The sequence below is a fragment of the Ailuropoda melanoleuca genome, chromosome 8 (assembly GCF_002007445.2).
Source record: "Ailuropoda melanoleuca isolate Jingjing chromosome 8, ASM200744v2, whole genome shotgun sequence".
Lineage (NCBI taxonomy): Eukaryota > Metazoa > Chordata > Mammalia > Carnivora > Ursidae > Ailuropoda > Ailuropoda melanoleuca.
Genome location: NC_048225.1, coordinates 98,365,632 through 98,387,777, shown reverse-complemented (window position 1 = coordinate 98,387,777; position 22,146 = coordinate 98,365,632). Strand labels below are relative to the sequence as shown.

The 22,146-nt window shown below is 37.0% G+C and overlaps 1 protein-coding gene across 4 annotated transcripts in view; it reads right to left on the bottom strand.

Annotated features, from left to right (window-relative positions):
- Positions 1-22,146, bottom strand: part of NEK7 (NIMA related kinase 7) — a 156,368-nt gene that overhangs the window by 91,901 nt on the left and 42,321 nt on the right. For 3 of the 4 annotated variants that reach the window (XR_004627323.1, XM_034666988.1, XM_034666986.1), the window contains exon 2: positions 3,837-3,921. Coding sequence is in view for 2 of the 4 variants with exons in the window: in XM_034666988.1 (XP_034522879.1) it covers positions 3,837-3,893 (57 nt within the window). In the remaining 2 variants the exon portion in view is untranslated. Of the gene's footprint in view, positions 1-3,836; positions 3,928-22,146 lie in introns of those variants that run through there. The other variant, XM_034666987.1, reaches the window with a different exon arrangement.

Sequence of the window (22,146 nt, the reverse complement as noted above, 5' to 3'; positions counted from 1 at the left end):
AATTGTTTTATATTGGGACGCCTGGGTGGCTCAGTCGGTTAAGCATCTGCCTTCAGCTCAGGTCATGATCCCAGGGTCCTGGGATCAAGTCCCACATGCGTCTCCTTGCTCAGTGGGGAGCCTGCTTCTCCCTCTATCTACTGCTCCACCTGTTTGTGCATACTCTCTCACTCTTGCTTGCTCTCTCTGGCAAATAAGTAAATAAATCTTAAAAAAAGGGGGGGGCGCCTGGGTGGCACAGTCGTTAAGCGTCTGCCTTCGGCTCAGGGCGTGATCCCAGCATTCTGGGATGGAGCCCCACATCAGGCTCCTCTGCTGGGAGCCTGCTTCATCGTCTCCCACTCCCCCTGCTTGTGTTCCCTCTCTTGCTGGCTGTCTCTGTAAAATAAATAAATAACATCTTTAAAAAAAAAAAAAAAGAATGCTCTAATTAAAAAAAATTGTTTTATATTTACATTTGTTATAAAAATGTGAATGTACCATAGCCCTCTTCAATCAATGACCATAAATCAAAATTCTCACAAAATGTTAGCTACAAACTTCCCTTGTTTAAAATTAGTCTCATAGTAGAAAGCAAACATTTTACTATTTATCTGTCACCATCTTGTACACAGTCTGTATTTTTTTTTAAACTTAAGCCAAATCCATTGTCCCACAAACAAAGAGTCCTAAAGCAATAAGAATATGTAGAATAAAAATCTAGTCAAAATACCCTTGCAGTATCTTCTAGGCTTTAATGAAAGGAATCAAAGAAGGAAGGAAGGAAAGGAAGGAGAAAAAATGGAAGCCGATAGAACAAAATTTCCCTAAGTTCAAGAGAATGACAGTAGTACAAAAACACATTTGAAAAGATACCTAAATCTCACAATCTAGAACTCAGAAAGAAAGAAAGAAAGAAAGAAAGAAAGAAAGAAAGAAAGAAAAAGAAACTCCTATACTAAAAATTAGACCATATATTATGCATTATGGGGTTAAGAGTATTCATCTCGGAACAAGGAAAGGAAAGATAAGCCAAGAATATACATCACTCATCATTATAACAGGGCATAATTGGTATTTGACACTTAGAAAGCTGACTTCCCTAGATTTCTGTTTATGTCCACACTGATATTACCATTACCAAAAGTGAAAGAAGTCACTTGGCTAACCATATGTTGCCATATCACCCCCGTTATTCAGGCCAATGGTGTGGAACAAAACAAAAGAAGGTTGTCAACCCCGAACAGACACTGTCCTTTCCCAGCCCTTTAAAATAACGCTACTGAGAGCAGTAACATTTTTCAAAGACTTAATAAGCAATAACACCTATAAGCTCTTGTCAGGTAATCTTTCTTTCACTATCTCACACTATCGGTCTGAATGCAGGGGCGGGTGGGAGGGGACTATCCTTCTCCCTTCCCCCACTTGCCACAGGCAGCTAGAACCTAGGATGACACTTGCCTGTCTCCAACAGGGAGAAAGGTCCACCCACACAGGAACAGCAGCAGGAGGCATAAACTAAAGGGAACAGTGTGAAAAGAGATGCAGAACTACGTATATAATCTTGAAATTTATGCTGTATGGCAGCGTTGTGTCTCATAGGAAAACAATTAACTTTCATTTTCGCCTCCTACTGCCACTCCGACCTTTCCTGGCTGGTGACTCAGTAGGAGGCAAAAATGAAAGTGCTTCCCCCCACCTCCCTTTGAAACTAAGCGCTGTTCCAAACTGTGGATTTCAAAATCATAACATGAATCACCTAATTTTCAGAAGTGCTTCTTTTATTGTCTTCACTAGAAACAGTACACTATGAAACAATAGTGTTTGCCTAGATGTGTAAAATTGGCACTAAGATGTGTTTATATCTATCTGATAGAAGTTGCTTAGTACAATCTCGGTAACTTATGACCAGAACACAAAATATAGACAGACTTTAAAAAACAACCATCTTGAAATTAAAATATTGGACATGGTATATTAACTAACTGGAATTTAATTCAAAACTTAAAAATAAAGAAATTAAAATACTGGCCTTACTTTAAGCTAAAGAGTCTCTTTTCTGAATACAGAGAATTCAGATAAGTATAACAAAGAAAAGCAATGTAAAAATCAATTAGGTAAAGGGCTAATTTAAACATCATCTTCTGGGGTGCCTGGGTAGCGCAGTCGTTAAGTGTCTCCCTTTGGCTCATGGCGTGATCCTGGCATTCCGGGATCGAGTCCCTCATCGGGCTCCTCTGCTGGGAGCCTGCTTCTTCCTCTCCCACTCCCCTGCTGTGTTCCCTCTCTCGCTGGCTGTCTCTCTGTCACATAAATAAATAAAATCTTTTTAAAAAATAAATAAATAAACATCATCTTCTGAATGAGTCCCTGGTTGGCTTCAATTACATACTCTTACTGAGGCCCTGCTCCATGTGAGGACGTACAGTACCAAAGTAAGTAAGAGATAGCCCTCTTCCTCAAGGAGAGTTTAACCCAGCAGAGATAAGAAAATGTCCACAAAAAATAACACAAAGGTGTCAGAAATATCATAAGTCATACAAAGAATGTGTATCATCACGTTTCCAAGAAAAGATACTACATTCAGAAAATCAGAAAAAGCTTTATGATAGAAATGGCATTTTAGGTGGTGCTTGAAAGATGGGAAGGATTGCAAAAATTGGAGAGAAAAATGAGGGTGCAAAGTGAAAAAAATCACAGAGGCAGAAAAGGTAGTTTATGTGTAGGCAGTATTTTCCGAACTGTGTTTTAGACACCAATTCTGGAAGAAGTCAATAGATGTACTTAAAAAGGAGGGAGTTCCACAGACAAATAAGGGTAAAAAACACTACACTCTATATCCTTCTCTTGGAAATTTAAAATGCACATTAGAATAAGAAAGGCTGTGAGCAATAAGTTATAAAGTAATTGTTAGCCCAAGTCCCCCCAACCTATATGACTACAGAACTCATTTGAAAGAACATCCATCAATTCTTCAATTTCAGAATTACTATCTAAGTACAATTGAGATAAGTTAAACACAGTAAATTTGAGACATATTACAGAATGCCTCATACACAAAACTGAGAAATGTGGCCTTTATGAATGACCACAAAAATGAGGTTTTGCCCCTACATGGGGGTGTTTGTTATTTCAAACTTATCACTACATATTGAGCTTAATGGGAAGCTTTGTATGAAACATTCTTTTTACTTCATTTTATTTTACAAAAAACCAAGCAACCACCTAACAGGCGAAACATACTACTAGTCAGAGAACATGAGAAAAGCAGCAATAAGGAAAGGCAGTTGCAGATAAGGCAGGATCAGCCAGCCAAAGCAAAGACAGGCACCAAATACACAGGCACCCCCACAGGCTGGGCACAGCCTCACATGTGTTTTCTTCCCTAAGTCTAATATTAACTCTCAAAGCCTACAGGTCATTCAACTAAAGTAAAAATCTAAAGCTGCCTCTTTTTTAATGTTTGTACATGAGAACCAAGCATTCTAGAACACTATTTAAAAATATACACAATTCTTTTTTTTTTTTTAAAGATTTTATTTATTTATTTGACAGAGAAAGACACAGCCAGCGAGAGAGGGAACACAAGCAGGGGGAGTGGGAGAGGAAGAAGCAGGCTCATAGCGGAAGAGCCTGACGTGGGGCTCGATCCCATAACGCCGGGATCACGCCCTGAGCCGAAGGCAGACGCTCAACCGCTGTGCCACCCAGGCGCCCCTAAAAATATACACAATTCTGACTAAAACGTGGAAATTCATATTAGCATTTCTTGGCTATTTTATTTCTTAAAGGAACTTTTACACACACACACACACAGAGAGAGAGAGAGAGAGACAGCCTTCATTAGAAGAAAGTACCTGTGGTTGGAACTGGGGAACAGGTGGCCCTTGCATTCCTTGTGATTGTTCATCCATTGTCTGAAGCAACAGGAACTTTAGAACTCTGCAAAAATATAAAGTTGAAATTTAAATAATATAATCATTACCAAGTCATTTTGCTCATTGTATGCCTAAGGCTTACATTCAAATATTAGATTTACCTAATATTTCAAAAAGTATCCACTAAGATATCCCATACTCTTGTATCTGTCATTTGCTAAATCCAAGCTCTATTTAGCTGAAACAAAAGGTATTCACTGTCTCAACGAAGTCCATTTCTCCAAAGTAGTATTATGTGCTTAGAAAATCCTATTTTATGAGATGGAATTCTCTCTTCTCCATTATAGAGCAAACGGGCTTCCCCTTCCCCATGCCAATATGCAAAGATAATTACCATAAGCTTCCCATAAATGTGGTAAATGTTCTACAACTCTAAAATGCACCTTATCTTTATAATCTAAAAATGTTAGTACTTTTGTTACGTATGTCCAACTATAATTCTTATTGTAGTTTTTAGGTTTAAACTTTAACGGCCAGTCCTCCTTGAGGGTGTTTACTTTTTTATGCATACTTTGCTTATAATTAAAAACATTCAGCCATTAACTCAGTTAACATAAGCTGAAGACTAATTCTATGTCACCTACTACACAAGGCTCAAGAATTGAACTACGGACAAGACACAGCTATTGTCCCACCCAACATTTTTTCTACACAATGTCAAATATGTCTAGGTTCCTTACAAATGTTATTTTATAACTAAAATATAATGTATGGGTTGAAAAACTAGGCTCCATTTAAATGGGATTAAGAGAGAAACTAAAGCACATCCTGGCTTCATTATGGGTATGACGTGGGTATTTGTTAAAAGGGGATGGAGAGTTAGTAGCAGGTTACTTTAACAACACACAAAGGTGTCAGTTCATGAAAAAAAATTATGGTATTTACTTTATTCAGTTGGTAGCAGAGAGTAAATGTTGGGTTTCAAGCATCTGAGAGAGAGGATTTCACTATTGGTGAAAGACAGTCTTTCTTGCCATGTGACAGAGTAGAGGAATTCACAGCCATAAGCAAGATCAGTTAAGAAGCTACGGCAACAGTCAAGAGATGATAAAGCCCCTCACCAAGGTCCTCTTTTTGTTTTTTTAAGATTTTATTTATTTGAGAGAGAGAGAGAATGAGGAGGGGCAGAAGGAGAGAGAGAGAGAAGCAGACTCCCCCCTGAGCAGGAAGCCTGACATGGGGCTCGATCCTAGGACCCAGGGATCATCACCTGAGCAAAAGGCAGACGCTTGACAGACTGAGCCACCCAGGTGCCCTCCATGGTCCTCTTGACCTCACCCAGCTTTCAACCCAACTGTCTCACTTTCCCAAAATGTTCTGTGATCTCTTATTCTTCTCACTTTTCTCCTACGCTATAGCTATTCTAAGTTCCTTTTTCTATCTAACATTTATATTGGAGTGCTCTAAGACTTTAATCCTTTTTGGAGAGCACATGGGTGGCTTAGTCAGTTGAGCATCAGACTCTTGGATTCGGCTCAGGTCATGATCTCATGGGACGGGGGATTGAGCCCCGCCTCACACTCTGTGCTCAGTGCACTGCTTAAAGATTTTTTCCCTCTGCCCCTCCCCTGACCCATGTGTGCATGCACTCTCTCTCTCTCCACCCCCACAAAATAAATAAATAAATCTTTTTTTAAAAAATCTTTTTTTAAAACCTACTGCCTCTGCTAAAGTCAGACCATCCAGTCCCATGACTATGAATGCCATTACTCTGGAATCTGTATCTCTACCACAGGTGTACGGTCTGAGCTCTGAGCTACCAATAATATCCCACTGTCTATCTGATATCTCCACTTGTATCAAGGACTCCATCTCCCATCCTTCCAAAAAAATAAAATAAAATAATGCTTTTCTTCTAAAATTCTTTATCTCCTTGCATGTATCACCATCTACTCAGCTGGTCCGGCCCCAAAATTCTCAAGCTTCTGGGTTTCTGGAGCTCTTTATCTGAGGACCCCAAAGACCTTTTATTCTTGTGGATCATGTCTCTATCAGTATTTCACATAACTGAAATTAAAACTGAAAAATCATTAAAATACATACTAATTCATTTACAATAATAGCAATAACATTCTTACATGTTTACGCATATTTCTATGAAAAATAACTACATTTTAAAAAATTAGAAGGGAGGCACTGTCCTACATTTTGTATGTCTCTTTAATGTCTGTCTTCAGAGAAGCAGTTTCTACCTCAGTCTGTTCAAATATGTTGTTTTGGCAGAAGTATATTTTAAAAAGTCTGGTCTTACACAAATGAATAGTTGGAAAATAGAGGAATATTTTAATAACCAATATGGATATCACTGTGGATATTCTCCTTTAATAATACACCAAACTTGACAGGTGGCAAATTCTTAAAAAGTTAACTGCCATGTAGACTCTCAAATCAATGAACTTTTTTATACTCTGTTATGTTAAAATCCAATGGTCTCTCTTGCTCTTTGAATAGATCTTTTACTCATGCTCGATTTTATAACACCATGCATTGGTCATCTGGAAAATTTTAGTTCACTGGGTTACTCAGATTGTCTAAATGTTGACCATTTCATTATACAAATAAAAAAAAATTTTTTCCCCTAAATACCACAACTAATCTCATCAAAAAAGTCTTTAAATACCAGAAGATGTCAAGGTCATAGTGATGAATATAACTTCTCCAAAACTCCAATTTTTACTTTAAAAGTTCAAATCTTGTCATTAGTGACAAATAATGTCAACTGTTTTCCTTTACATGACTGGCACTTAATTTTCAAGAAAATGTCTACAAAACACCCAAATCTGAAGAACCCTAGTTTGTCTTTCAGTCATTCTTTCCAGTAAAAATGGTGTTCCATGAAAATAGCAGCTGCTCGGCTTGCTCTTCAAACAACTGCACAAATTCTTCTCCTTGATACAACTTTGATTTGCTGCAGTAATACTAAATTAAGTATACCTCCTATTTCATCAGACATATTAAGAGACACATACTCAAAGGTTGAGATTTGATTTTAAAAAAATAATACTCTTTAACTGCTTCACCAAAGACATTTAAAAGTGAAAGTCACATTTTTAGTTATAATTCAGAACACGTAAAGAACACAAAGACTAGTACAGTCTAGCGTATGCACTGATTCAAGCTAAGACATCAGTGGTTTTACAAATAATCTCTTAGTATTACAAAAATTGTCTAATCTTTCAGACCATTTGAAAAAGCCTCAAGGTCCCTACCCAACCCTACGCCCCCCCACCATCCCCAGATGTCTGGGGATCACACTTTCAGGAAGAGGTACTCTAATCAAAAACCTAAAATTCATTCTTTATTCTTTTCTTCCCCCCCGCCACTTACCAATTTCCCATATCTAACACATCAGTAAGTGCCATTTGTTCAATTTCCAAAATACATCTCAGATTTGTCCATGGTCTTCTATCGCCACAAATAAGACCCTACAAGGTATCGTTATATCTCCAGCAGGAACTACTACAATAGCCTGCTAATTGACCCTCTTTTCCACCATTCTCTTCACAGTGATATTCTGAAAACATTAATCAACTTGTGACACTCTCATTGCACCTAGATGAAAATCCCAACTCCTTGCCAAATACTACAGGGCCCTGTAAATAACCTCCTGCCCATCCCTTCTACATTGGCTCATCCGAGCCTCTCTCTTTGCCTACCTCCCATCAACGCTGAACCCCCTTGTCTCTTCTTACACCTGCTAAGTCCTTCCTAGCATCAGGGCCTCTATACTTGCTGTTCTCTAGGCCCACAATCCCTGAAAGCTGGCTCAAAATCAGGCCTACCCTAACAACCCTCTCCAGAGTAGTATGCCCCCATTATTGTTCATATCATCACTCTTGTTTCCACTGAGCAGTCAAAATATCTGTAATTATCTTGTTTATTTTTTTCCTTGTTTATTATCTACCTCCTCTGCTATAATGCAAGTAAACATGAAGACAGGAACTTGTCACTGTATTTCCTGCTATATTCCCAGCAAGTACCTGGCAAAAAAAAATGGGCACTTAATAAACATCTGCTGAATGAATGAAAAATGAATAGAAATGAAGAATATAGTACATATGTTAGAGTTGCTTATGATTAGACTTTTAGGACTTGTGACTGAACAGATGTGGCTGGTAACAGAAAAGGAAGTGAAAGACGGCACCAAAAGTCATTTTTAGCATGCGGCAGAGGGGACTATATGGTGGTAGCACCATCGAAACTAGACAGCAGAGGAGAGATCAGAACAGGCTGGGTGTTAGGACAAGCAAGACACAGGATGAGGATGGTGTAGGAAAAACTGATTGTGAATTATTAGGAGAAAGACTATAAGGTAATTTTTAACACATAATTTTGCTAGAGTAAATAGAATACTCTCCAAAGTAGAATCTTTGGAGAAGGGGAGTTCAATACATTGTCTTGTAATTCTCATACCAATTAGTTATTTATTAAGCTAAGGCTTTTCAACGTGTTTGAAAACAGTTCTCTTAAGCATATTATAGGTCCCTAAAATCTTTCAAAAACTACAAATATATTCACATATATCCACAAACTCAGTGCACATTAAAGTCCTCCCCTATTCTTGTGTGTAGTTACATATTTTGCAGAAAATAAACCACAAAATTAGGAAACTGAATTTCAGATGTAAAAACTCAACGACAAAACTATTTAGTTTTTAAATATCATAAATGTCAGCATACTAAATTTCATAATTCATATGACCCTGGTGAGAAAATTATTAAACAAAACATACTGTATATATTACAAATAAAAAAAATCTAGCCCTTAGTGACACTATATAACTATCTTAATTTGCTGAAACAGCATTACAGCACCATTCCCTAAATAAAAATACCTTTCTTAGTTCCCAATTTAATAAATTTATAAAATTTATAAATCCTTGAGATAATTATAAGCAACTTAAATCACGCTAAGTGCATACTTTTTTCTTAATATTATTTGAATTGAATAACCACATTTAAAATATATTTTTAATTATCATTAATTCTAAATATTTTTAATATATAACATATTATCATATAATATATTATAAAATATAATAAGTATTATTAATTTAAAATATTTTAAAATATATTTTAAATAAATACATTTTATCTATTTATCTGGGAGAGAGAGAGAAAGCACCAGCATGAGGGACAGAGGGACTGGGAGAAGCAGACTCCCTGCTGAGCTTGGAGCCCAATGTGGGGCTTGATCCCAGGACACTGGGATCATCCTGAGCTGAAGGCATACCTTAACTGACTGAGCCACCCAGATGCCCCCAAATAACCATATTTAATGTATTAATTTTAGCCAAAGTCCTAATCAAAATGAGCTTTTTTAAATGTCTACAGACATCCTCAATGAATTTCACCTTTAAAAATGTAGTGTTTTTACAAAAGTTGACTGAAAATAAACCAACATGTTTTTCTCAACACTAACTTGATTCTTTGTTAATTATAAAATGTAGTATTAAAACTTATGTAATAGAATTAAAAAGATGAGATTCCTTATATATTTGTAAGAAAATCATTTGGTGCATTTTATTTGTGACCATAATTTAAAAAAAAATTATGACTAGCCATTAGACAGAAAAAAATTTCAAGTTTAGTTAATATTAAAGAATGCTTAGCTGAAAAAATTTCCTTTATCCTACAACAAAAATTACTTAACAGTAAAGTCATAAAGTCAATAAAGTCAGTCTTGCAACCTTTTAAATTTAACTTCTAAACTTAAAGCTTAGACTCTATTCATTAAAAAAGACTGTTTACAAATACTCTGATAAATCAATCATGCTATTCAGTTTCTCTACAACCCATTCTTGACACCGTGTAAAATCTTAAATATGAAACTATGTACATACCAATCTGAAGAGGGACTTTGGATAAAGTTTTAAAGTTTTTTTTCTTGATTTTTTAAATTCTAAAGAGTTAAAGTATACTAATCCAAACTTATTTAATAGTTTCCTTTTCTTGAAATTAAGTTTTCCTTCAATCATCAAGGTTATTCATAAAATCTCCAATATTCTTTCCAGTTATATGTAACATTTAAATATTCTGAGAAAATGGTCATGAGATATATTTCATTGACCAAAACAGCTATAACTTGTAAATAACAAAAAAGAGGGTCAATTGTATTAAAATAGCAATACCACTCTAATCAAAAGAATGAAATTGGTTTAAGTCTATTTGATAACCAAAAAAGAAAGGAATACCATGGAAATTTTAGGTGACTGATACTTGGCAGAGTCTAAATATTCAAATCCAGAGCTAAATATTTTTATTTGCCCCAAAGTCACCATTCAACAGTAATATTCCTAACCTCACCCTCCTGTCTCCATTTAACTGAATATTTCCCATAATCAAGTGACATTTATGTATCAGACAACACAGAGAAAATTAAGAAGTACTTAGCATCAATAGTTCATTCATACATTTCTGTTATCATGAGTAAGTTTTTAAGAGCTACTAAGATAACTATCAGATCTTTGAAGAGAATGACAAATATTTCTAGAACATTACAATCTCAACATTTATAATTAAAAACATTAAAGTAATCTAGCACCCAATCTTGGTTTCTAAATGCCATTCTTCACTTAGAGGAGTTGGGGCTCCTGGAGAAATGGTTGGTTCCAGTGCTGGGGCTGAGAACATACAAGCTGAGCCTAAACATCATGTTTTGCCAGAAAATACGGTCGTGTGTAAAGAACAGTGTGGACATGTCAAAGGACATAGAAGCTAGCTTGAATGGATTCCTACCGGCCATACCTGGAACAATTTGAGAGTAACAGATGATACCCCACTGAATAAAATAAAAACCTATGAATCCATAAAGATATAAATTAATAAATAGTGAAAAGCGGGAAGCTATTCCTTACAAGATGTTACCTCATAGAGAAAGATGGAAAGAATGATGAAATTTTAAAAAATCACTAATTGCCAGTCATCAGGGAAATAACTGATTCAGGCAAGAGTCATCAATGGATGCTAAACTAGAGGAACAAGTTATTTTCAGTGTCTGAAAATATCTAACCCCCCACTATACACAAACACAATTACAAAATAATAATAATAATTACAAAAGGAAAAAGAATAATTTTATAATAGAGAACACCTCAGTTAAATGATCAAAGTTAACATCACCAATAATGGAAGATAAAGACATCATGTGTCTCCAAATATCATGCACTTAGAAGAAAACATAACTTCCGTGATATTCCTGCCAAAAATGCAAACTTGAATTTAAACATAAGGAAATACCAAATAAACCTAAATTAGGTACACCTATAAAGTAACTGGTGTGTATTCTCCAAATCTGTCAATGTTCTAAAAGGCAAAGAAGTACCAAAGAACTGTTTCCGACTCAAAGAGGCAAAAGAGACGAGTGAAATCCAAGATTTTCAATTCCTATAAAGCACATTATTGGGACAATCTAAACAATGACATTTCAATAAGGTCTATATAGTAGTAATAATACTATAACAATGTCAATGTCCTGATTTTTTAAATTCTACAGTAGATATATGAGTGAATGTCCTTGTTTTTTTAGAAAATACACAATGTGGTACTTAGGGGTAACACATGCAAGAAATATATGCAAGAAAACAAATGTAATCAAATCTTAACACTGGGGGAATCAAGATGAAGATTATATGGAAATTCTTTGTTCTTTTTATAATTTTTCTGTAAATCTGAAATTATATCAAAATTAAAAGTTCAAAAAACGAATTTAAAGATACAATATAAAAAAGAACATTAAATTATACTATATCAGCGTCAACAACAAAAATAACAGATGCACACCCTTATCACAAAACTTTGCATGTCTTTTAATTAGAACTGCTGTATTAGGGGCGCCTGGGTGGCACAGCGGCTAAGCGTCTGCCTTGGGCTCAGGGCGTGATCCCGGCGTTATGGGATCGAGGCCCACATCAGGCTCCTCCGCTGGGAGCCTGCTTCTTCCTCTCCCACTCCCCCTGCCTGTGTTCCTTCTCTCGCTGGCTGTCTCTATCTCTGTCAAATAAATAATAAATAAAATCTTAAAAAAAAAAAAAAAGAACTGCTGTATTACTACCAGAAAATATGTTAATTTAATAAACTCTTCGGCCACTACTATAATTCAATAACCTATTATTTCTCAATTTTGGAAACATTCTTTCTGTAAGCTTGTCCTAAAACAGTCTCTTAAAATATTATTTACACTAGTTTTGGTACCAAAAAGTTCCTATAATTACTACATATCTTTAATGAAGAATAAATACATGGGTACACACATATCATAAATCAAAATTGTGCGTTTTCTGGAATGGCCCAACATTTCAAGGAGATTTTCAAAACTACACAATATGTGGAAGAGATCTGTGCACAGGAATTTCATGTTTCATTCTTCTGTAACAATGATCAACCACACTGTTTCTTATCTAATACTTACTTTTCTGTGTTATTAAAGACTCTGAAAGCTATTTCCTGCAACTCGTTACAAAACATTTAAGTATTCTCAACAAAGGAACAAGTTAAAAACAGCAATCCAAGTATAAAACAATAAAATCACAGCACTGGAAAAGAAGAAGATCTAAATCCAGTTTAAATCTAGCCCTACAGCCTCCCTCATAAAGCAGAGTGCTCTGTCTTAATTTTGTTAACAGTCTAATAGGCACAAAGAAATGTAAGTTACAAATAAACATAAAACATGTTGAATATCACTGATAAAGAAATACAAATTTAAGCAACAATGAATTATAAAATTGATAGCGCCTATCAAAATGACATATTTTTAAATAATATGTAATGTTTATATGAGTGTAATAACCTTCCTAGAAAATAATATGACAACAAACATTAAGAATCTTTCATACAGTTTTACTCAGTACTTTGAATCCCACAACTCTATCCTAAAGATATTAATCAGTGACTGAATATTGGATTACATTCAATAAGTAAAGCACTTATCATTGAGGAAAATTACAAACAACGTAAAGATCCAACAATATAAACATGGCTAGATAAATTACAGTGCATAGGTAAAATGGAACACTAATTTACAAAATGTCTATTAAAATTTTTAAATGGTATTTAAAGATGTACCCAGTATAGGGGCGCCAGTATAGCATCTGCCTTCAGCTCAGGTCATAATCGGGGGTCTTGGGATTGAGCCCCGAGTCAGTCTCCCTGCTCAGCGGGGAGCTTGCTTCTCCCTCTCCCACTCCCCTTGCTTGTGCTCTCTTTCTCTCTCTGTCAAATAAATAAAATCTTTAATATAAATAAATAAATAAGGGTAGGAAATGGTCTATTTTCTATATCACTGTACTCGCACAGTGCCTGGCACAGAGTTATACATGTAGAAAATATACATCTGCCTATGATTCTAATAGGAATTCATAATACTAAATTAAAAACTGCAAGTTGTATAATAAATTGTATAAAATTATCTTAAAATTGTTTTTAAGAAAAGCACATTTGGGGCTGCTTGGATGGCTCAGTCAGTTAAGTGTCTGACTTCGGCTCAGCTCATGATCTCGGGGTCCTGGGATCAAGCTCTGAGTTGGGGGGGGAAGGGGGGGTCCCACACTCAGTGGGGAGTCTGCTTCTCTCTCTCCCTCTGCCCCTCTCCCCTACTCATGAGTGCATGCACTCTCTTTCTCCCCCCTCTCAAATAATCTTTAGACAAACAAACAAATAATAGAGAAGCACATTTGTATAGTCATACGGGTATGAAAAAGGATATGGGCAACACCTGCTTTCATAATGGTAAAATGATAATTCAGACCAAACTTTCCTCTGAAAACAATTAGTTACACAAAATAAATGTTTTTTAATCTTCTTTAATACATCATAGAGCTATGGAAGTAGTAAAGAATTAAAAGACCAGTATCTGAGGGATGAAGGAACCAGAAGTGAGCACAAAATCTGTGTTTGTTTTCACCTAAGCGTTATACTGATTGTGAAGAGGTGCTTATGATGCCAAGATCCTGTACAGTATTTCTTCAGCTTCTTGGCTGAGAAGTGGAAATTGTAGTCCATGGCTCCACAAAGGGCTGTGGTGAACACCTCCACATTTGGGTTGGGACCTTGAAAGCCTTAATCCTGGTACACACACCTCAGCATTAAAGCATCTGCAATCCTGAAAATGAACTGGGGTGATCTCTGAGAGTTACTATCCCTAGGCACCTTGCAGAAACAAATAAAAATACATTCTGGAGAATGGTAGTATCTTAAACTTCAAATTATTTCTACAAACAATTCTGCACATATAAAAATTCAACACATAATTTAAAAAAACCAGGTGCTCAAGCAAACAAGACCACATGAATAAAAATCAGCAGAAAGAATAGGCAGAATGAAAATGATCTCAGATAAAAGGCTAAAGGAATAAGAAATGAAGGGAACAGGGCAAATTTAAATACATATTATCTGCATGAAACAAAAGATGGAAGTGACTTTAGAGTTAAATCTAGAATTGAAAACTTTAAAATCAATATATAAATAGAAGGGCTAAATGGAGTTAAAAGTGTTCTCAGGTTCCTATTAGAATGTTTGGGACAGGGTGGCTGGTGGCTCAGTCAGTTAAGTATGTCTGACTCTTGAGTTTAGCTCAGGTCATAATCTCAGGGTTATGAGATCGAGCCCCATGTTGAGCTCCATGGTGGACACAGAGCCTGCTTAAGATTCCCTCTCACCCTGTCCCTCTGTCCCCCTCCTCTCTCTCCCTCTCTTAAAAAAAAAAAAAATGTCTGGGACAAGGAAAAGTACATATTAGCATTATCCTTAACTTATTTTTCTAGTCTACGGATCTTTTTAAATATTATTTTGGCACTTTTTTGTGGTATAATTTATATACAGTAAAACTGCCAAATTCATGTGCAATTTCTATAAGTTTTGACAACTGTAGTCATGTAACTACCACCAGATTCAAAATTAGAACAGTTCCATCAGCCCATATAATTCCCTTGTGTTCCTTTATAGTCAAATCTTCCTCCAATTCCTGGCAACTATTGATCTGTATCCTACCCCTACAGTTTTCCCTTTTCGAGAATAGCATATAAATGAGAGCCATATAGAATACGGCCTTTGAGTATGGCTTCTCTCACTTAGCATGATGTATGAGACCCATCTATGTTGCTTATTTATACCGCTGACTACTACTCCACTGCACAGATGTACCACAGTTTATTGATTCACTCTCCAACTGAGGTACATCTGAGTTGTTTCCAGTTTTGGACAATTACAAATAAAGTCACTACAAACATCTGCATTCAGGTTCACACATAAGTTTCCATTTCACATGGGTAAATATCCAGGAATGGGATTGTTGGATAATACTAAAACTGGACAATTACAAATAAAGTCACTATAAACATCTGCATTCAGGTTCACACAAGTTTCCATTTCACATGGGTAAATATCCAGGAATGGGATTGTTGGATAATACTAGATTTCAGTAAGTTAAGTATGCATGTGAAATAGGTTTATTTGGTAGGACAAGGGATAGGAAAATGAAAGCACCTCAGATCATCTTGCATCTCACATACCTTCCTTGTGGTCTCAGTAATGTTCTCCGTACTCATTCTTTCATTGTTTATTACTCTAGTAAGATTATCACAAAATACTGGATATTATATTTGCCTACTGGATTTGTATTTTTGTCAAGTCATCAAGTGAAGAGGAAGGAAATAAGAGACAGGATTTCTAATAAAAATTATAGGAGGGGCACCTGGGTGGCACAGCGGTTGAGCGTCTGCCTTCGGCTCAGGGCGTGATCCCGGTGTTATGGGATCGAGCCCCACGTCAGGCTCCTCCACTGCGAGCCTGCTTCTTCCTCTCCCACTCCCCCTGCTTGTGTTCCCTCTCTCGCTGGCTGTCTCTATCTCTGTCAAATAAATAAATAAAATCTTTAAAAAAAAAATTATAGGAAACCAACAAGTGTAATAAATCTTTCAATTTTGTAAAAAAAAAAAAAATAGACATTACTTCCCCTGACTGTTCAATGAATTAGAATAGGTCTAAAATAAAAGAGCTAATTGTATGCTGAAAGAATAAAAATGCTGTATTTTCATTGCAAAATTCAGGCCATTATGAGGACAGTTGTTCATGAATTCCTACTCCTATTCCTGTAAAATGCATATGGTCCATTAGTCAGTAGGGATGGAACACTGAAAAAAAAAAAAGAATGCAGATAACCAGAGAAATGTATAAACTGTTAAAAAAAAAAGTTTTGGGACCTGGGTGGCACAGCGGTTAAGCGTCTGCCTTCGGCTCAGGGCGTGATCCCGGCGTTACGGGATCAAGCCCCACATCAGGCTCCTCTGCTATGAGCCTGCTTCTTCCTCTCCTACTCCCCCTGCTTGTGTTCCCTCTCTCACTGGCTGTCTCTATCTCTGTCGAATAAATAAATAAAATCTTTAAAAAGTTTTTTTGGTTTGGGATAATTTGTGTGTAATGTTTTTTCAAGACGCTGAAATGAGGAAAAGTTCATAGTACTTGGCAAACATCTTTTTCTTCGAACTAAATCTTTTCAGAGCTGTTGTTATACTTTAGGCATGTTCCCTAAACAGCTTTGAAAGAGGGATTCTACATTAAAATGCAGATAAGGATACAATGAAATATCATTTGAAAGTTGACTAACATCCCTGAGGTAACAAAATAAAGGTTGAGATAAGCAGGACTAATGATTTCATTACGGTTCTTGCTGACACCTGCTGGTTCCATTTTATCTTCCTCCTTAATATATATCGATGTGTTAACAGTCTCAGATATGAAGTTTTGTACCACATAAAACAGAATCCTTAGATTAATCAATGGACCACCAACTCAAAAACTAAATGAGCACACATTAGTCAACTAATCACTTCCCATATCCACTGACTTTTAATCAGTGCTGTGTCTTTACTGTAACTCGCTTCCCAATGAATTTAATTAAATAAACTATTACCTAATATTTTGATTCTGCCTTCTTTGAGACTTAATTCTAAGATTAAAGTTACATTTTTTAACTTAAACTGCAAAAGCTAGTAGATCACATTATTAGAACTCAAAAATGCCAAAAAGTGGATGTCTTTAAAAATATACAGGTAATTCTTTGGTTTGCTTTAGCAAATCCGAAATCCTATACTTATAAAATAGTAATACATGGCACTTACTACGACCCCAAAATTTTACTGTCTCCCCACCCTCCTCCTTTCCCTTAAACTCATTATAAAATAATACGGAAGAGAAGTGGCACTTTCTTCTTCCCTGAAACTTCAGTGTTTCATATTAAATATCTCTTTAAGAAAAAGAAATGCTATACAACAACAAGCCACATTTTTACTTATTTTTTTACTTGTTCTTACTGTTTCTCTAAGTTGAGCAAACCTAATAAGAAACAGACTCCATATACCACTTTAAATAGGGGAAAGAATTAACTCCAGTACAAAATGTACCTAAGGATACATAGGAGCAAGCCAAAAACAAAGTGTGCAGGGCAGGCTGAGTAAATACTTTTCCTTCATTTCTTAATTATGCACTAATATATTTCTCCCATTGTAAATAATTATTTAAACCTAAATAATAAAATTAATCATGAGTATACCCTATGAATCAGTCAACCCGGGTTGCCCATCAGGATCACGTGTGGAGGTTTATGGGGTTTTTTACATGGCTGTTTGCCTCCCCCCCGCCCAATTCCCATCCTCTGATTCTGACTGGACAGGCCTTGAGTGGAACCTATACTTCTCCATTAAAAAACAAATAAAAAGATAACGATGATGGCACAACTAGATTTGAGAAATACACAGTATTTGAATGTGTATGAGAAATACACATTTGATTGGTTCAGTTAATATGCAATTTAGCTGTTTGTGTCCAGGAGTGTCACTGTGGCTGAAAATGATGAGCAATGGCTGCCAAACTGCCACCTGCCTTGGCCCCACTAAAAAGGCTGTTCTAGACTCAGGCAAACAACATGAAGGAAGCAGTTCGTGCTCAACTTCTTCCTGAGTCCAACCTGGATCCAAACAGAAACACTCAACAGTGTTTTTATCAAGGACACTGACTGGTAACTTAGTGGAAGGAGAAGAAAGGGGGAGCTGCAGCCCCAGCCGGAGCTCTGGAAGATCCCGAAGGATTCCTACTGTTGTCAATACTTCATTCTTACAGGTTATTATGTATTTTTAAATAAAGAAAACTGAGGCAGAACACAAACACCTCAGACACATACAGAAGTCTCTTATGAATATCGCCTCCTCCTTTTTTAAGAGCAATCTGAAGTCCTTCACTAGTTTCAAATTCATATGTAAACTGATTTACTCCTCAAATTACAATATTTGCAATAGTTATTTCAGACAATATCTATAAATAAGTTTATTTTTGAAGTTAAATATATAGGTCTAAGCTACTGAACTTAAAAAAAATTAAGCTTCTTAATGTTTGCCAGTTTAAGAGACATGTGCCAAAGTATATTACAGCCCAGCAAAAAATAAATGTTAAGACATGCTCTCCTCTCTAGAGTTCTCTATTGTATCATCAAAATACAAAGACTACTACTCTTCTGAAAAGGATCTACGAAAAACAAACTATAAAACAGGAAGGAAGGAAAGGAGGGAAGAAAACCAAAGTAAACCCACTGAATTCAACCTCTGTCACTTTCTAACCATGGATTAAACTAATGCCTTTCTCTGGGCTCTTGTTATTAGCAGCCCCTGCTTTACGCATGGGAGTGGGGTTGATTCATCCATTATTTCTGCTACTACTATTTCTGCCATAGTATTTTACTGATTAGGAAGTGTTTTCATATACATAATGTTACTTAACTTACTCCTCTCAATCCCCCCTCTAAAAACAGGGGTTTTGCCCTCCAAAATCCAGTCAAACTGACTGAGTCAACAAAAGGATCATGTTCCCTTCTTTCGTAGAGTTAGCAATGTCCCACAGACAGAAATCCTTGCTTCTCCTGGGCATTAAAGAAACAGAGCTCTTAAGTGTTTGTCTAAAACACTGCTTCTCAAACTTTTCCATGAGCTTGAGGAGAAAGCCTACTCCTGGAAGCTGGGAGTGTGGTGAGAAGTCCACGTAAAGGAGAAATCTATTCAGAGTCTACTTTCTCTTTTTAAAAGATGATGAAAAGTTTTCATTCTCTTCAGGATATAAAGCATTTCCCCCCCAAAAATCTGCAAGTGTAACTGAACGCCCCAGGAAGATGGTTTCAAGCACCAGGCTCATGAGGTGCAGCCCCAGGTGAACATGACCTGTAACAATCGGACGCTCCATCCCCAATCTCAACAGTGCAGAATCTAAAGGGATGTGACACATCACCTATTTCAACCCCCTCAATGTTATATAATAATTCTGATTGCAAAGATTAACAGACTTCAGAAAGGACTGGCAGGAGGGCAAAAGGGTTACAAATGCCATGTGAGAATTTGTAAAAGTTTCATATTAAGTATTTTATTTTAAAAGCACTTGTAATTCCAATTTGTCGATTCCAGCTTAAGAAAAAGAAGTATCGGGAAGGCTTTTTTACCAACAAATCTTTGTTTCAATTTTTTTCTTGAGCCTCCTCATCCCGGACCCGAGAGTCGAGAGTCTGTCTGGATAAGGGAGAGATTGGAGGGCACGGCAGGAACTCTGCCACTGCAGTGCCTTCTGGTGAGACTGCACGGTGCAAATGGAAGGAAGACCATGGAAGCTGAGCATGCCTGCCTCTGAGGCTGCTGCAGAGGTGCTACAGTCATCTGCCTCCAGCCCAAAAATAACACCTTCCAGAGTAATAAGTTTCCACACCGAGGGCTGGGGAGAGTTACTCAATGATTGACAGGGGATTGCTAAAGAGAGGAGAGCGCCAGACCAGCCCTCTCTAATCATCCTTGTGAACAAAGACTGGGTCACATTTTTTTCATATTCCTGACAACACCTACAATGGCACTAAAACTCTAATATGATGATTGATGCCTGTGATCACTGAAATCCTCAGCCAGTGTAACTAATGTGGAACTCTAGTGCTGCTGAGGCCATGTCTGAGTTATTTCTGGTTTGGAAACAGACGTGGCTGAAGTACCTCTGACTTTTTAGGTACGGCCAAAAAGAGTCAGCAGACTGGATGCCCCAAGATGAATGATTGTAATAAACTGTCCTCAGGCATGAAATTTTAGCTTGGTGCTAAATCCAAACTACAGTGTTCTTTGTGATTGCCACAGAGTTTATAAAAAGCCTTTGCTGAACAAAGGGCTCCCCAATTCTGATGGTTTTGAACCAGAGTTTGTCTCAAACCAGTTGCAATATATGACCTATTTCGAAATAAAGCTTAAATGTGACTTTCAAGTGTTTCTTGTTAATGGTCACTGTGTGGGAAGGCATGCCTCCTACCCCTTACTGCTTCCTCGACACTTAACACATCTCCAGTGCAGAAACCCTGAATGTCTCTCAATGTCACCTGTATTCTCCCGAAAGACTATCAACAGAGTGAGGTTCCAGAGAGAGAAGAAACGGGAGTAGAAAAGCAATTTTAAAAATCAAGTGAAGACAAGAGAGAAGACAGAGAAAAATGCATTTTTTTAAGCTATAGCCAATGCCTTAGAATATTAACAATGGATTCTATAAAAAGAACTGAATCTCTTAAGTCTGATCATCTAAAACAGAGATCAAGAAACTTTTTCTATAAAGGGCCAGATGGTAAACATCTTAAGTTCAAATCCCTGCCGCACTCACTCAACTCTGTAACGGCAAAGCAGCCACAGAGAGTATATAAAGGAAGAGGAGTGGCTGTGTTCCAATACAACTCAATTTACAAAAAAAGGGCAGTAGCCACATTTGGCCCACAGGCCACAGTTTGCCAACCTTTGATCTCAAGTACGTTTGTTACATTTTGGCCCAATGAAAATCTGGGACCTCAGGAATATCGTATCAACCCTTGTTATCTGAAACCCTCTGTACTGAACTTGGGGCTTGCCCATTTCCACCACAAACTCCTGGTTTTTCAAATGGAATTCATAAAATGAGTCAATGAGATAAAACAAAAAAAAAAGACCTATGAAATTCATACTGAAATAAGACTAAAATATTTTGTGGTTATCCTAAATATTTCATAAATTTAGATACGCCCTGTGGAATGATTTCTGGTGGGGCTCATAAATTTACACTTCTGTTATTCCCTCCTTACCTCAATGCACACAAACATAACCTTCTCCCACTAAAAAGTCCACAAATTAATAAAATTATATATGGAACATACCCCATGCATCACACACCAGAAGAAGCATCACTATCAAAAATTCTATGGATCCCAACAACTCAATATGATAAAGTACAAAATTAAGGGAAGGCACCCAGTAAGTCCATTGTCACAGATAATCCAAGAAACCAAAGAGAAAGCAGTTGACAGGATAAAAAGCAAAGCAGAGATTTTGGCAGACTCATGGTGCTGGGGAGACAAAAGTGGATACAGAAAGCACAAAGGAGCAAAGGTCTGGGTAAACACCCTATGCATTCAGCCAAGACCCCTAAGACAGACCAGCCTCCCTCGATCAAGATGAAAGGTGGTATGCCCACCAGGAAAAAAAAATGAATCCTCTCTGGAGATAGTGACACCATTCAGAGTCTCTACAAGTTTTCATACACACCTGATACGCAATAAAAAAATCAGGGGCGCCTGGGTGGCTCAGTCGGTTGAGCTTCTGCCTTTGGCTCAAGTCATGATCCCGGGGTCCTGGGACCAAGTCCCTAATCAGGCTTCCTGCTTGGCGGGGAGCCTGCTACTCTCTCTGCCCCTCCCCATCCCCCCACTGCTTGTGCTCTCTCTCTCACACACATGCTCTGTCTCACGCTCTCTCTCTCAAATAAATAAAATCTTAAAAAACAGAAAACAAACAAAAACAAAAAACACCAGGCTAGCCAAGAAATCATACACAGAACCTAAAAAAGAGGAGGGTGGGGAACAGACAACAGAAACAGTCTACAAAGTGAACCAGATTTTAGAATTATCATAGACAAACTTTTTTTTTTTTTTTTAAAGATTTTATTTATTTATTTCACAGAGATAGAGACAGCCAGCGAGAGAGGGAACACAAGCAGGGGGAGCGGGAGAGGAAGAAGCAGGCTCATAGCAGAGGAGCCTGATGTGGGGCTCGATCTCACAACGCTGGGATCACGCCCTGAGCCGAAGGCAGACGCTTAACCGCTGTGCCACCCAGGCGCCCCTGTAGACAAACTTTTTAAAAATTATTATTAATATTAATTGAAAATAAGGAGAATTTCATCCAAAAGCTGAAATTTATAAAAAG